The sequence below is a fragment of the Pongo pygmaeus genome, chromosome 4, assembly GCF_028885625.2.
Source record: "Pongo pygmaeus isolate AG05252 chromosome 4, NHGRI_mPonPyg2-v2.0_pri, whole genome shotgun sequence".
In the NCBI taxonomy this organism is placed as follows: domain Eukaryota; kingdom Metazoa; phylum Chordata; class Mammalia; order Primates; family Hominidae; genus Pongo; species Pongo pygmaeus.
This window is the reverse complement of record NC_072377.2, coordinates 31896346-31911722: the sequence shown is the minus strand read 5'-3', so window position 1 is coordinate 31911722 and position 15377 is coordinate 31896346. Positions and strand designations below refer to the sequence as shown.

The 15377-nt window shown below is 37.8% G+C and overlaps 1 protein-coding gene across 12 annotated transcripts in view; it reads left to right on the top strand.

Annotated features, from left to right (window-relative positions):
• DROSHA (drosha ribonuclease III) overlaps positions 1–15377 on the top strand; it is a 130904-nt gene that overhangs the window by 65718 nt on the left and 49809 nt on the right. For all 12 annotated transcript variants that reach the window (XM_054488091.2, XM_054488087.2, XM_054488094.2 and 9 more), the window contains 3 exons: positions 264–363; positions 2204–2311; positions 14876–14983. In XM_054488091.2, the coding sequence (XP_054344066.1) occupies positions 264–363; positions 2204–2311; positions 14876–14983 (316 nt within the window). The remainder of the gene's footprint in view (positions 1–263; positions 364–2203; positions 2312–14875; positions 14984–15377) is intronic.

Here is a 15377-nt window from a genome sequence, read left to right as displayed (position 1 = left end):
AGAGATTCATTTATATAGTCACACCTCATTTCCAACCGAAATAAGCAATAATCAACTTAATCACCAGGTTCCAGTTGACTCTTGTCCATCCTGACTCTCAATCTCAAAGTCATAGCCTTCCTTAGAATGATGGCTTTCTGCCATAAAGAATAATCAAAAGAATGTAATGTATGATTTGAAGAGGCCTCTTAAAATAACTGATTTTGTTGCACTTTAGGTTTACCTTCTCTTTACCTGAGATGTTTGCCTGTACTTTTCCTTAGGTACCAAAAACTGTGGAAGAGTTATGTGAAACTTCGCCACCTCCTAGCAAATAGTCCCAAAGTCAAACAAACTGACAAACAGAAGCTGGCACAGAGGGAGGTCTGTATCAAACTCCGTTCCTTGGTGATTAACGATGATGTGCTTCAGGTTTATTTCACGATTGTTGTATCACACTATACTTCTGGTACAAGATGGAAAAATATTTTTTTTAAAAAATCATACTTTACCCTCCTCCCCACATTATTATACGAATTGATTTTAAAAAATCTTTTAGTGATTAAGGGAGGCTTTTTATCCCCGTATTAGTCTGTTTTGCATTCCTCTAAAGGAATACCTGAGACTGGGTAATTTATAAAGAAAAGAGGTTTATTTGGTGCACGTTTCTGTGGGCTGTACAAGAAGCATGGCACCAGCATCTACTTGGCTTCTGGGGAGGCCTCGGGATGCTTTTAGTCATGGTAGAAGGTGGATGGGGAGCAGGCACATCATATGACAGAAGAGGGAGGAAGAGAGGGAGGAGGGAGGTCCCAGACTCTCTTTAACAAGCAGATCTCACATGAACTCATTACCGTGGGGAAAGCACCAAGCTATTCTTGAGGGATCCACCCATGACCCAAAAACCTCCCACCAGGCCCCATCTCTCTCACATTGGGTATCATATTTCAATGTGAAATTTGGAGGGGCCAAAACATCCTAACTATATCAATCCCTAAAATGCCAGTTTCTTAATGGATTATTACCACTGGGAATCAAATATATCTTTTATAGATATTAAAGCTTAAATTTGTTGAATCAGCCTTTTATCTTTAATTTGGTTGTACATTATACAACATTGGGCCGTACTCAGACTTCTTGGTCTTAAAGTTGGAAAAGATTGTCTTCCATTGGTCTGCCAGTTTAGTATGGTAAACTTATTTTGTAAGATTTCATATCCCAAATTCCATATTTCCTTACTAATGGGTAGTATTATCCCTGTAATCCAGGATAACTTATGTTTTAGTTTTAATTATAAGAATAAATGGTTTCAGTATCAACACAGATTATTGTCTCGGGGAGATTTTATTCTGCTGGGGTTGTGTAAGAGCAAGGCTTTGAAGCTGGAAAAAGTGTTTGAATTCTGGCTTTGTCACTTACTATGATTTAGGCCAATCAGCCTGTTTCTAAAGGAGGGAACTAAGGTTGAGAGGCCGACTGAAGTGTTCCTCCGTTGGTGCACTCAAGGAAAAAGGTAGTTCCATGAACTTCTGAAATACGCCATTTAACGGGCCTCTTGTGGTATTTGGCCTGTAAAAGGAACTTAATCAATAGTGGAGGTGGGGGTGGTTCCTGTTATTATGAATTCCTATGAGATTTTGATTCAATTGCATGCATACAAATATACAATTATTTTTACAATTATTTGAAGGGCCATGAAAGGCAAGAGTTAGTTCCTAATCATGTCTCACAGGTGATATTTTGGATCATAGTCTTTTTTTATATAAAATATGCCATTGTAGCAAGAGTTTTTATAAGGGTTTGCAAGTTAGAAGGCAACTGTTAGAATTATGTGGGTCACAGGTTAATTTACTTTCTTTCTTAGATGTAAGTACTTAACATGAGGCTTGATAAAAATTTTACATGCTCATTTCAAATCCCAAACCACATTTTGCTTCCTTTATCAATGAAAGGGCATATTTTGTTCAAAAATACCAGAATGGTAGATTTGGTTTAGATTTTTTCTTATCTAGTTGCCAAGAAAGGCTGGGCTGTGTTATACCCCAAGCTTTGAGCATTCCAGCCTCCATTTTAAAGAAAATATTGTAATTTTGTATGAAGAGGTTTGAGTATCTGAATGTAAGGGTAGTATTAAATGAATCCAACTTATTTTCTAACGCTTGATGTTTGGCTTACTATTGATTTATAGCAGTTGTGTTACGCATCATAATGAATTCTTTTCTAGGAAGCCCTCCAAAAAATACGGCAGAAGAATACAATGAGACGAGAAGTAACAGTGGAGCTAAGTAGCCAAGGATTCTGGAAAACTGGCATCCGTTCTGATGTCTGTCAGGTGGGGACACTTCTGAGGACACAGTTATGCCCATACTTTTCTTCCTTTAAAACAAATCTGGTACTGAGGGTTTCTTAGTTGAGAATGTTCTTTAGAAAATACTACCTTGAGACTAAATGGAATATCAGCTATAAATTGTTTTCTATTATTTGGATTTTGTTTTTGTTGTCTGTTTTGATGCTGGTGTGCGTGTGTATGTTGTGCTTGTGGGTGTTGGGGCGGGGAGAAGCTTACTTAGTAGTGTTCAGTTCAGTCTCTTCTCTTTGGATGAAGGTAAGTCTGTCCTCATGCATCTGCTCATGCATCTGCCTGTTCGCAGCACATGTATAGGTGCTTATACAAAAGAGATAATCCAGCAGCCGTACAAGCAGACTCCTGAAGTGTATGTTTTCTAGACTGATGACTCAAATTTACATTGTAATTTATATTGCAGAGAACTGAAGGCATTAATGAACAGAATCAGTATATACTTCATATTTGAACCAAATGATAATATATTTTCCTTGGGTGAATGCAATAGAGTAACATTTCTGCTGTATGTAACTGACTGACTAATAAGCATTTTTGTTTTTCCTATGGGTGGAATTTATATGTGATTAAAGATCCCCTAAACCAACATATTCTGTTTTTTCACTTGATTCTTTTGTCACAGTTGATATTGGATGAAGTCCATGAGAATTACAGTAAAGGAAATGAGTACGCAGGCTATGGTTAGGTAATGCAGTTTCCTGTGTTCAGCGTTTTGGAAGAATACTTCCAGGCTTCCATTTATCTGTTTTGATGGTAGCATGTGTTGCAGTAAGTTCAAGCAGTTTACTCTTAGCTCTTCTTAGTGTTCATTTCATCATAATGAATTTTTTTAAAAATCAGTGTTGGCATTTAATTATTATATTGACTACCAGCATTTAAAAGTATTGCTACACAATTTATTTACTAAGTGATGTCCAAAGCTAACTATTTTTGCATTAAGATAAACTGCTATTGGTGTAATATTGCCATATTTTCAGGGTAATCATCTACAGTGGTAGCCAGCTATTTTCACCAAGTCTACAATTATTTTACCAATTGACAAATATCTTATGACTGTCAGTACTTTCAGATGAATATTTTACTTCCATTGATTCTCTCTCAGGGCCATTTGAAGCCATATCACCCGGTTTTTCTGTTTGTCAGTGTTTCCCCAAAACCAATGTAATGTCATCCTAAGGTGGACGTCATCAGACCAGTGAGCAGAATCCTAGACTGTTTGCTCCAAATCCGATGATCTCAGTGATAGGTCAGATTTGATTGGCTATGAGATCATGAAATTGTTGAGCATTAAGAACTAGAAGGTGCCTTCCAGACATTCTAGTTAGTAGTTTTGAACTTGTGTTTTTGGTTAACTTCAAAGTATTTTTTTCATACAAAACCCTTCTAGAGCCATTATTTGTAAAAAGATAAAGAATAACTGCCTGATTGACTAGTGGGAGATGGGAGTGGAGAGAGTATCCTGTTTTACTTGATTTCTCCCCCACCTCCTGTAGCAGTCCCTAAGGCCACTGAATACAGTATCTTTTTTTTTTTTTTTTTTTCTGAAGCATTGAGCCTTTTTTTTTTCTTTTTGTGAAGCAAACGAGTGCTGAATTATCTGTTCCAGTACAGTTTTGTATTCTTCAGCTATATCACAAATGTCCTTCCTCTACCCTCAGCTAGTTGAGAAGCAGCTGGAGGAGTAAGTGATCTTGCCTCTTGTTGTGTGATATGCTATATTCTGTTTCGAGGTTGGTAGGCAAAAGGACTCACTCAGTTTCCTTGCCTAACTGGTGGAAGAAAAGGGATCCTGATTAAACCCCTGCAAAGGTGAATGCTTTATGATCTAATAATTGTTCCTCCCTCTGTAGAACTCTCACTCTTCCAGAGAGAACTGCCATCTGTTTAGAAGCCATGCTTCCATTCTCTGGTCCTCCGAATGGAAGTCTTTTTAAGATTTTGATAAAATTACTCTCATGTGTAAATGACTTGGTAAAACATGTAAATTGTTGCCTATGAGTTCATGTACTGAATACAGAAGGAATTGCTTTATGGTTTGTAAAGAAATGTCTGCATATAAATGAATGAAAATGAGCCAGCAAGCTACCTGAGAAGTCCATAGAAGCGGAAGAGAAGGAAATGCCACTTACACAGTGGCAACATGGGGGCTGAGAGTGAACTATTAAAACCAAAAAACCCTGTACTTTGGTGAAATAGTTCCTTACACACCAAAATCAAATTATCCTGGATGCATTCTGTAGCTGTCAAGGTTAGATGAACAGATGAAGTATCTGTTTATTTATTTTGACGTACTAAGTATTATTTCACCATCAGTGAATATTCTTGGGGTTGTGAAAGTAAATTGTTACCTTCATTGAGCTTAAAACATCAACATATGGAAATTTGGAGGTGTTCATCAACTCATTCATGACACGGGAGCAACCTAGTTCAAACTTTAAAAAAAACCTACAGTAAGGTTTAGGGGAAAATGATTTAGTGGAAAATGGCAAAAGTAAACCAGTTAGTTGACTTTGGGCTCAAAATAAGTATTTTTGCAACAAATATTTTCATTATGTTTATGTATACCTTTCCTTGTTCCAGAATGGTTTTGAAGTGGTAACTGTTGTTATGAATGTGGGAATAAATAAACCACTGACTATGCAAGCCATGGGCTAGTCATTTGAAACTCCCTTGACTCTTCTCACTGAGCTTTCTCTTAGTCTGTCCTATTGCATATTAATGGTCAGAAACTCTTCCTTTCTACGGATACATCTTACAGAAAATCTTTGACAAGTAGAGAACTTCTGGGTACATTTTAACTAAGAGTTTTTGCCACAGATAATATGTTAGCTCTTCCTGGAATTTTTATGTTTTAAAATTCTCAGGTATTTTACATGCATCACACAAAGGTTCTGAACAGTTGCCCTTAAATTATCAATGTTTGCCATACATTTTGTTTGAATTTTTTTAACCTTGAAATTCCTTCAGTGAACAATGAAGGCAGCAAAGCCATTCCCTCTAGTTTTGTTGTAAAGAAATCAAATAAAATGTTTTATCATGTAGCATTAATGACCAAACATCTATGAATATATTTTGGAAGCTGTTTTGGTCATATTTTTAGGATAGGGTAGTCTTTTTACATCCTTAATAAATGTTTAGTCCAGTGCAGGTTTGTCTAGTCACAAGTCATATATGCGAACATTTTTTATTGTTTATTTGGCCTTTACTTTTTTCTTAATGTAAACATTTTAATGAATATTTAATAAAACCTGTAATTTTTTGAGAAAGGGACCAACAGTGTTTTTGTTGTTGTTTTTTTATAAGTAGAATTGGCTGTGGCTTACAATGATATTTAATTTCTTATATTAGAATAAATGTTTTCTTTTGTGTTTTCCTCACATAAGCTGGTGGCATATCATAATGCGATTTAAAACCTCCAAAATGAAAGCATTTAGTATTTTTGGTAATGAAGAATAAAAATCTAATTGACTGGGAAATAGCAGTTAAGTGAACTTATACACTGAATACCACTTATACACTGAATACTTTGAATAATTTTATGATTATTCAAAGTCTTTGAACAGATAGGCTCATAATTTTTAGAAAAAAGGATTTATTTAAAATCCTTCGTAGTTTTTCCTCTGTATTTGGTAGTTCATTGATATAGAACCTACTGTTTTTTAGTAATAATTGCTAGTAGGTTGCTAGTGAAAGCCTTGAGATGCCATCTGGTTTCTGCAGGAGACGAAACCATTGTGTTAAATCTGAGATGGAGTGACCTCAGTACCAGCATCTCCCTCTGGAAGTACATTTTTCCCAACCAGAGAAGTTACCAAGGATTGTTAGGAGATTAGAAAATTCTACCTGGTGCCCCAGCCAATGTTAAGAGGATTGAAAACCTAGGGGTGGGTGCTATAACTTGTAATTATATGTGAACCGAATGTAGACCTGTCACTATGTTTGTAGATAAATTGTTGAAGAATTTTTTCTGTGTTCCTGCTTGTTAGAGTGAATTCTGGGTAATGTGGAAGAAAAAGGAATCAAAACCTGAATCTGAGTCTAAAAAATTCAGCATAATGACTCAGAAGAGGAAGAAAAGCAACATGCTGCAATAGGACTTGTATTTTTTAAGAATAGGGTTTCACACACTGAGGTTAAATTGGTATCTTCTGTAGAGGGAGGCGCCTGGACCCTATGCTATACTGAGAAAGGTGGTCCATGGAAATCAATAAACTGACTCAGAAGACATGAAAAAAGGAGCAAAGAATTTGCACCATCACAGTCACATCACCAGTAGGAGATTCATGCCAAATGCGGAGACATTGTAACTTCTTAAGGGAAAAAAAAAGGAAGCACAGGTGCCTGGAGAACTGTTGGCCTTTGAGGAAAGCTGAGTTGTGGTGGTTGGTATTTGTATTGAGTGGACAGAGAGCTGTATTTGGACTAATTAATGGATGTGCTGACTTCCTAGAGTGGCCATCTGAAATGGAAGGCTGCCATGCATTATCAAACTGTCTGATTCTCTTGCTCAATGATTTGTCAAGGAATGACTCAACAGTGAAAAGTAACATCTCTAGGGATTCAGAGACTTTGGACAGCAAGTTGAAGGATGTATTTTCTAAATTAGATCTTGTAGCAGGGGGAAGGAGGAATGTCTGAGAGGGCAATGGCTTCATAGTTATTGTTAACAAAGGAATTTTGATTTTTAGTCTGTATGAGATACTTGATTTTTTAATTGGAGTGTAGTGCTGCTTGTGAAGAAAGGAAAGATTTGTTTAAAGGCTAACTGGCCTGATAGAGTTTTTTTTTTTTTTTTTTTTTTAAGAGATGGGAGTCTTGCTGTGTTGCTCAGGCTGGAATGCAGTGGCTATTCACAGGTGCAATAATAGTGCACTCTGGCCTTGTTGCCTTGGACTCCTGGGCTCAAGCAACCCTACTGCTTCAGCCTCCTATAGCTGGAACTACAGGTGCATGTCACCTCATCTGGCTAGTATTATATTTTATTAGGAATAATTTAAAACATACAAGATGAAAGAGAAAAGTATAATGAATTCTGTGAACTATCACTTAGCTTCAACTGTTTTCAAAAGCATTTCTGTAATATCATCAAATACCTAGTCAATGTTTACATTTTTCTCGTTGTCTGTTAAATTTATTTTAGTCTGTTTGAATTTGGGTCCATGTGAGATCTATACATTGTGATTAGTTGATGTTGTTTAAGTCTCTTTAATCTGTAGGTTCTCATTCCATTTCTCCTTTTTTTCCCTTGCAAATATTTGTTGTTGAAGAAATTGGATTATGTGTCCTGTAGAGTTCCTACAGTGTAGTCTGAGTTTTGCTGATTGCAACTTTCTGGTGTCATTTACCAGGTACTTCTGCCCCTTGTGTTTCCTATAAATTGGTAGTTAGATCTAAAACTGCACTGCCCAGTATCACTGGTTGCATGTGGCTACTGAAATTTAAATTAATTAAATGAAATTAAAAATTCTGCCTCTCAGTTGCCCTCACCACACTTTGAGTGCTCAGTAGACACATGTGGCTACTGCCCATTACAACAGCACAGATAATAGGATATTTCCATCACCATAGAGTGTTCTGTTGAATAGCAGTGACCAGATTTAAGTTCAGTTTTTTTGCAAGATATTTTCATAGCTGCTGGTGAGGACTCTCTTTATTTGTATGTGACATTATCGGTCACTGATGGATCGTTACATAGACCCAGGGTCTGCCAAAATGATATTCTAATTCTGTCTTTCTTCATTTATTACTTAAAATACGTTTAAAAAAGGATCTTTTCCTTATCAACTATTTGATTACCCTGAGATGAAGATCCTGTGGGACAGCACCAAAAATTACTCATTTGATTTATTCCATAATACACAACAAGTAGTCCCAGATTAGCAGTTTAACAGCACTACCGCCAATATGGTGGTGGAAAATAGTTGCTTTTTTGTTTGGGAGCACAGATGGTCTTTGACTTACAATGGGGTTACATCCCAGTAAACCCATAAACCCAGAGTAAGTTGAAAATATCATAAGTTGAATTTTCAGTTTATGATAGGTTTATTGGGACACAGCCTGTCATCAGTCAAGGAGCATACTGAATTAATATTGCTTACATGTCAGTGTAAAGTCAAAAAATTGTAAGTCTTACCATAGTAAGTTGGGGACTGTCTGTGTTCTTTTTTGTCTTTGATTATCTATAGCTGTATCTCACTGGGGATTTACACTCAACTTTCTGTATCTCGTGGTTATGCCACAAACTGGATCCACAGAATTCATTTGTTTCATTTTACTTTTGATTTTAAGAGTTCCATTGACTGACTGATGGATTGATTGAGTCAGGGTCTTGCTGTGTCACCTAGGCTGGAGTACAGTGACACTGCGATCATGGCTCACTACAGCCTTGAACTTCTAGGCCCAACACATCCTCCCACCTCAGCCTCCCAAGTAGCTGGGACCACAGGCATGTGCCACCATGCCTGGCTAATTTTTCTATTTTTTGTAGAGACAGGGTCTTGCTTTGTTGCCCAGGCTGATCTCAAACTCCTAAGTTCAAGTGATCCTCTTGCCTCAGCCTCCCAGAGTGCTGGGATTACAGACATGAGCCACTGTGCCTGGCCTAGGTTCCTTTTTAAAATTAAAGATTGTTTTATAATTATGTAAAATGTTTACATGACTCTGCAGTCAGATTTACAGAGTCAAGTGTACTCTTTTTAAGTCTAACTTCTGTCTCTGTTGCTTGTATCCTTTTCTTGCCACCCACCCCCGACAGGTAACTATCTTTTAAAAGTGGCTTGATCTGGCTGTGCACGTGGTGGCTCATGCCTGTAATCCCAGCATTTTGGGAGGCCGAGGCGGGCAGATCACCTGAGGTCAGTAGTTCGAGACCAGCCTGGCCAACATGGTGAAACGCTGCCTCTACTAAAAATACAAAAAATTAGCCGGGAGTGGTGGTGTGTGCCTGTAGTCCCGGCTACCTGGGAGGCTGAGGCAGGAGATTAGCTTGAACCCAAGCAGACAGAGGTTGCAATGAGCCGAGATCATGCTACTGAACTTCAGCCTGGGAAACAGAGTGAGACTCCATCAAAAAAAAAAAAAAAGGCTTAATTTCTTATTTTTATAAAAGCAAATATATATGTATTTTTGTTTGTTTTCCTCTTTCTTGTATGAACGGTGGTATCTTAGATTTTGTTCACTTAACAATGTGTCTGGACCAGGTGTGATGGCTCAGACCTAAAATTCCAGTGCTTTGGAAGGTCAAGGCAGGAGGATTGCAAACTTAGCCAGTTGTGGTGGTGCACACCTGTTGTCCTAGCCACTAAGGAGGCTGATGTGGAAGGATCACTTGAGCCCAGGAGTTTGGGGCTGCAGTGAGCTATGATTGTACCACTGTACTCCAGCATGGGTGACAGAGTGAAACCCCATCTCTACAAAACAACAACAACAACAACAACAAAAATGTGTCTGGGAGATCACTCTATAGTAATATATAGAGCTTATTGATATGTTTGGCTTTCTGTCTGTCAAACAGTTTTATGTTAGTGGTTACTATGAAATCCATTATATTGGCTTTGTGTTTTACCTTTTCATAGCCTTTGTATTCGGGAATGCTTGTATTTTTATTCTAATGGTTACCTCTATACTGACAACTTTATAGTATAATTACATTTCTCCCTTACTTCTCTTTCTCTCTCTGTGTGTGTGTCTGTGTGTGTGTGTGTATCTTGTTGTCTTTTAGTAAAAATAACTTCTGTCTGCTTCTTCCCATAATCCTCTCTCTCACTTGGCACCTAATTTGAAGTGATATCCTTTTGTTGCGAGTTAATAAGGCAGATAGCAACCTCATCCTACTCTTTATGTATTTCTTATTCTCCCTTTGTTTTCTGATGGTTGTACTAATCAATGTTAGAATGTTTAATTATTTCTTATGTTGACTCACTTGTGATTATCTACCAATAAAAATATATTTGCAAGTAATCATCAGATCATATGTCATTATCAGTCTCCCACCTCCCCTTTTTTATTTGTCTGAAGCTCATTTTCTAAAACATTCCTCAAGAAGGGCTTATAGAAACAGTGGTCCTTGAGTTTCTGCATGTTCCTCACAGTTTGCCTGTGGCCTTTAACGGTCAGTTTGGCTGGATATAAAATCTGTGGATCCCATTTTCTTTCTTTAATATTTTAAATACATTCTCATTGTTTTCTGGCATAAAACATTGCTGTCAAAAGTATGATAACAATATGGTCAGGTACAGGTACTCACAACTGTAATCCCAGCACTTTGGGAGGCCAAGGCAAGTGTATCACCTGAGCTCAGGAGTTCAAGACCAGCCTGGGCAACATGGCGAAACCCCGTCTTTACAAAAAATACAAAAAATTAGCTGGGTGTGGTGGTGCACACCTGTGGTCCCAGCTACTTAGGAGACTGAGATGGGAGGATCACTTGAGCCTGGGAGATGGAGGTTGCAGTGAACTGAGATTGTGCCACTGCACTCCAAACTGGGTAACAGAGTGAGACCCCATCTCAAAAAAAAAAAAAAAAAAAGTATGATAATAATATGAGTTTAAGTGACTTGGTCCTTTTGTCTGAGTGCCCAAAGGATTTTTTCTTTTTCTTTAGAAACCAATAGTTTACTAGAATATGTCTCAGCTCTTGTCTCAGCTCTTTTCAGTTAATTTTTTCAGGTATGCTGTATATACTTTCTGTATATACTTTCAAGTTGTCTTTTATCTCAGGAAAGTTTTCTTTTTCTTGTATTACATGTTTCATTATTTTCTATTATTTTGATTTTTAAAGTACTCCATTTATATGCATCTTATATTTTCTTTGCTTCTCTTCTGGATCTATCATATTCTCTTGAATTCTTCATTCAAGAAGTAGTAATTACTTCTTGCATCTTATATCTTCTTATAAGATATATGCATCTTATATCTTTTTTGCTTCTCTTCTGGATCTGTCATTTTCTCTTGAATTCTTCATTTCTATTTTTCAAAAGCACTATTCATTGGGCTGATCTGATTTTGTGTTCCTTTTTGTTTAGTCTTGAAATGCTAATCTCCTTTTATGTTTCTTTTTCCTGAGTTTTGTCACTTCTTTTCAAATCTTCCTTTCCTCTAATCTCATTTCTGAATTTATGTAATATTTATTTGTAATTTTTGTTAATCCTCCTGTTGTTTTAGTAATTTCTTTGCTTATTTCGAAGGTTATTGGTATGTTTCTCTGGAATGTTTTTTTTTTTTGAGACAGAGTCTCGCTCTGTTGCCCAGGCTGGAGTGCAGTGGTGTGATCTCGGCCCACTGCAAGCTCCGCCTCCTGGGTTCACATCATTCTCCTGCCTCAGCCTCCCGAATAGCTGGGACTACAGGTGCCCGTCACCACACCCGGCTAATTTTTTGTATTTTTAGTAGAGACGGGGTCTCACCATGTTAGCCAGGATGATCTCGATCTCCTGACCTCGTGATCCGCCTGTCTTGGCCTCCCACAGTGCTGGGATTACAGGTGTAAGCCACTGTGCCGGGCCTCTGGAATGTTTTTATTATCAGCAAGGATGTTATTCTACTCCTCTTCTTAGAAAAATCTTTGAATGGGACTTGATCATGATTCTTTTCTGTTGCTCTTTAAGAAACTTAAAAATTAAGTAAACCAAATGAAATAGTTTCCTGTACTTTTAGAAAGGGGGTATAAGGCAGGATAGTTTTTCATGGTTCTGGAGCTCTTCCTCCTGTTGTTTTTGCAGTGACGAAAGAAATAATATGGCTTCACACTAAAATCTGCCCCCTCCGCTTCTCTCCTCTGCTTTTGTCTGGACCTGCTCTCTTTTGCCTTTCATTATCCCTCTCGTGCGAAATGTGGCTTTCACTCCCAGCACTTTCTCCTCATTGTGGGGCTTTTACCTTGTAGGGAGCTTCAGTTTTTGTTTTTTTGTGTTTTGAGTGTTTGTAAGTCCCAGGTGTCTTAAGCACAGTTAGACTGTCCTCCTGTATTCACTCAATGAATTAGATTCGGCAGAGCTCTCTCCAGTTTGGGTTATTTCCGGTGAACATGTGTTGTTAATTTTGAGTTTCTTCCATTATCAGGACCTGTGCCTCTCTTCTTTCACACAGATGCTGAGACATAGCTCTTTCTCCTCATCCACTCTTATTTAGGGACTCAAAAGGGTACCTTGTCATTTAGTTTTTATGTAAATAATGTTCATTGGTCTTTCATTTTGCTAGTCTAGTTGCTCTATTTTTGTGGGAGAATTTGAGGTTTTTTTTTTTTTTTTAATTAAAGCAGTTGGCAGACATAAAGATGCCAGACATAAAGATGATTGTATTTTAATATTGCAAAGATTGATACTTTTAAAAACTGAGCTAGAAATTTAAAGTCTTGTAGGTAACATTGGGACTTGATGTCTGGGATTAAAGATGGACATGGGTCATCTATACCCTTCCATGGTACTCACAAAAGGTTTATTTGGAAGGAGAAACAGGCTTTGTTTGGAGCAGATTTAGAGGAAGTGGTTAAGGGATTCAAAGCTGTTTTACATGAGAAAAGGTTAAAGGAAGTAAGGAAGTAAAGTGTAGGTTAGCTAAAACAAGATGTGGAAGCCTGCCATTAAATGGATTTTGTTTCTGAGTAGAACTAGGATTAAAGGGATAAAACTTCCAAAAATACAGATTTGGGCTTAAAGTTAATAGTAATTTTGGGGCCCGGCGCAGTGGCTCACGCCTATGTAATCTTAGCACTTTGGGAGGCCGAGGCAGGCCGATCCCTCGAGCCCAGGAGTTTAAGACCAACCTGGGCAACATGGCGAAACCTCATTTTTACAAAAAAACACAGAAATTAGCAGAGTGTGGTGCTGCACGCCTGTAGTCCCAGCTACTGGGGTTTGGTGGCTGAGGTGGGAGGATCTCTTGAGCCTGGAAGGTCGAGGCTGCAGTGAGTTGTGATTGTGTCACTGCACTCTAGCCTGGGTGACAGAGCGAGACCCTATCTCAAAAAAAAAGGTAATTTTTTAATAATCAGCAAACTCTAAAGAGGGTTTTATTTTCCTGACAGGCAGCGATTCATCTCTCATAGGAAATATTAAAAAAGTAAACAGTTCACCAGGTTGAGTTCATGCTTTAGAAAGGCAGTTGCCCTGAATAGTCTTCGTGTCCTAACCCATGTCCTATCCACCTTGAGTTTTTAGCATCAACTCTTGAGCTTCCTGCAGTTTAAATGGCTGGAAAACTATTAGACTTTGGTTGTGCATGTTGTTTCCATATTGTTGTGTTTATCAGCACAGCACTTATAAAAACAAAGTGGATAAAGTGCCGATAATTCAAATCCTAATGGCATATTTCTAGCTTTAATGGCAAAAACAATGTCTTTACCTTTTCTGTCTTCCACACATATTGTAAGGCCTTACACGTGGAGGTGCTCAATTATATACTTACTGAATTGAACTGGCAAGAAAGATTTTTTGTTGGTTAGGGATCCTATTTGGTAGAATGAATCTTTCTTTATAAGTTAATAACATAACTAATTTCTATAGTTTCAAGCAAATCCATTTTCATGTATTTTTAAACAATGCCAGCTTAAAATACTTCAAAGACTGAAATAATATAAAGCGTATGTCAGTCATTCTGTGGGCTGGGTCCATCCTCCAGGTTCTGATGAATAAGAATGACTCCTTACATTCTCTTGTGTTCTTGGGAAATAGTATTAAGGAAAAGAAAAAGATATGCCTTCCATGAAATTATCTCCCAATAAGGAATTTATAGCCAAATGGAAAGGGATTGAAGGAAAAAATTAAATTCTGTGTCCTTGGGTACCTTAACTATACTGGTGGCTTTATAAAAATTGTCTTCAGAATGTTAGATCATTAAATGTTAAACCTAGGGTGGCATATCTGGTTGAGAAGCTCTTCAAGGATAGTGGTGGGCTTTAGGGGTTTGTGAACCCATTAAAATTGTGTACAACTTTTGCATGTTTGTGCACAGGGACATTTTTCTGGGGAAAGAGTCATTTTCCTTGGATTTTCAAAAATATCTTGACCCTAAAAAAGTTTCAGAATGAATGAATCCTAATCCATTCCCCTTTAATTAAAGATAGACAAGGAGGCACAGAAATGCATGTGACTTACTCGAAGCTACCCTGCTGAATACTGATAGAACCAGGGCTATTCCTAATGGAATGAGGGCTAACAGGCCTTGTTCTAAGAAGATTTTTGTATTTCCTCTTTTAATCCTTTTAGCTATCCTCAGAAGTAGGTATATTTATTATTGTCATTGTGCAGGTGAGGGGACTGAGGCAGAGAGGTAAGATAACTTGCCCCAGGTCACACAGTGAATGAGTGGCAGAGCAGGATTTGGACCCACGCATTCTGATTCTAGAGACTATATACTCTTAACAGCTACAGTCTCTCACAGAGGATTCTCCAGAATGCCATGCAGCCAATAAGCTGTTTCAGGACTTAGTGAGATGGAATTTGGAATGTGAAAATGGTTCTGGCTTGTTGTAAAATAAATGAAGTGACTTTGTAAGTTTTTATAAAGTTAAACATATTGAATATTTTTTTTTCGTAGCATGCAATGATGCTACCTGTTCTGACCCATCATATCCGCTACCACCAATGTCTAATGCATTTGGACAAGTTGATAGGATATACTTTCCAAGATCGTTGTCTGTTGCAGGTAAGAATTATTCTCCTGTAAACTCACGTAATAACAAGATAGGAGTAATTCATCTTGCAGGTCACAAATGGTACGTTGGGTTCTTTATCCTGGGAAATGACAAGGATTGTTAGAAACATAGTTCTCTCCATTGGTCTACCCTGGTTGCCTCTGCTGCTTTCCAGCCCATTCTCTTACATTTATTTGAGACAGTCTCAAATAAATGTCAACTCTGAGTACCTTCTTCCAACTTTTCCTCCTTTATGGCTCTCCTTTCCAGGTGCTGAGTATTCTAACTTCTCTGAAAGATGTAGATTTTTTTTTTTTTCTTTTCTGGTACAGAGTTTTGCTTGTTTCCCAGGCTGGAGTGCAATGGCATGATCTCAGCTCACTGCAACCTCCGCCTCCCGGGTTC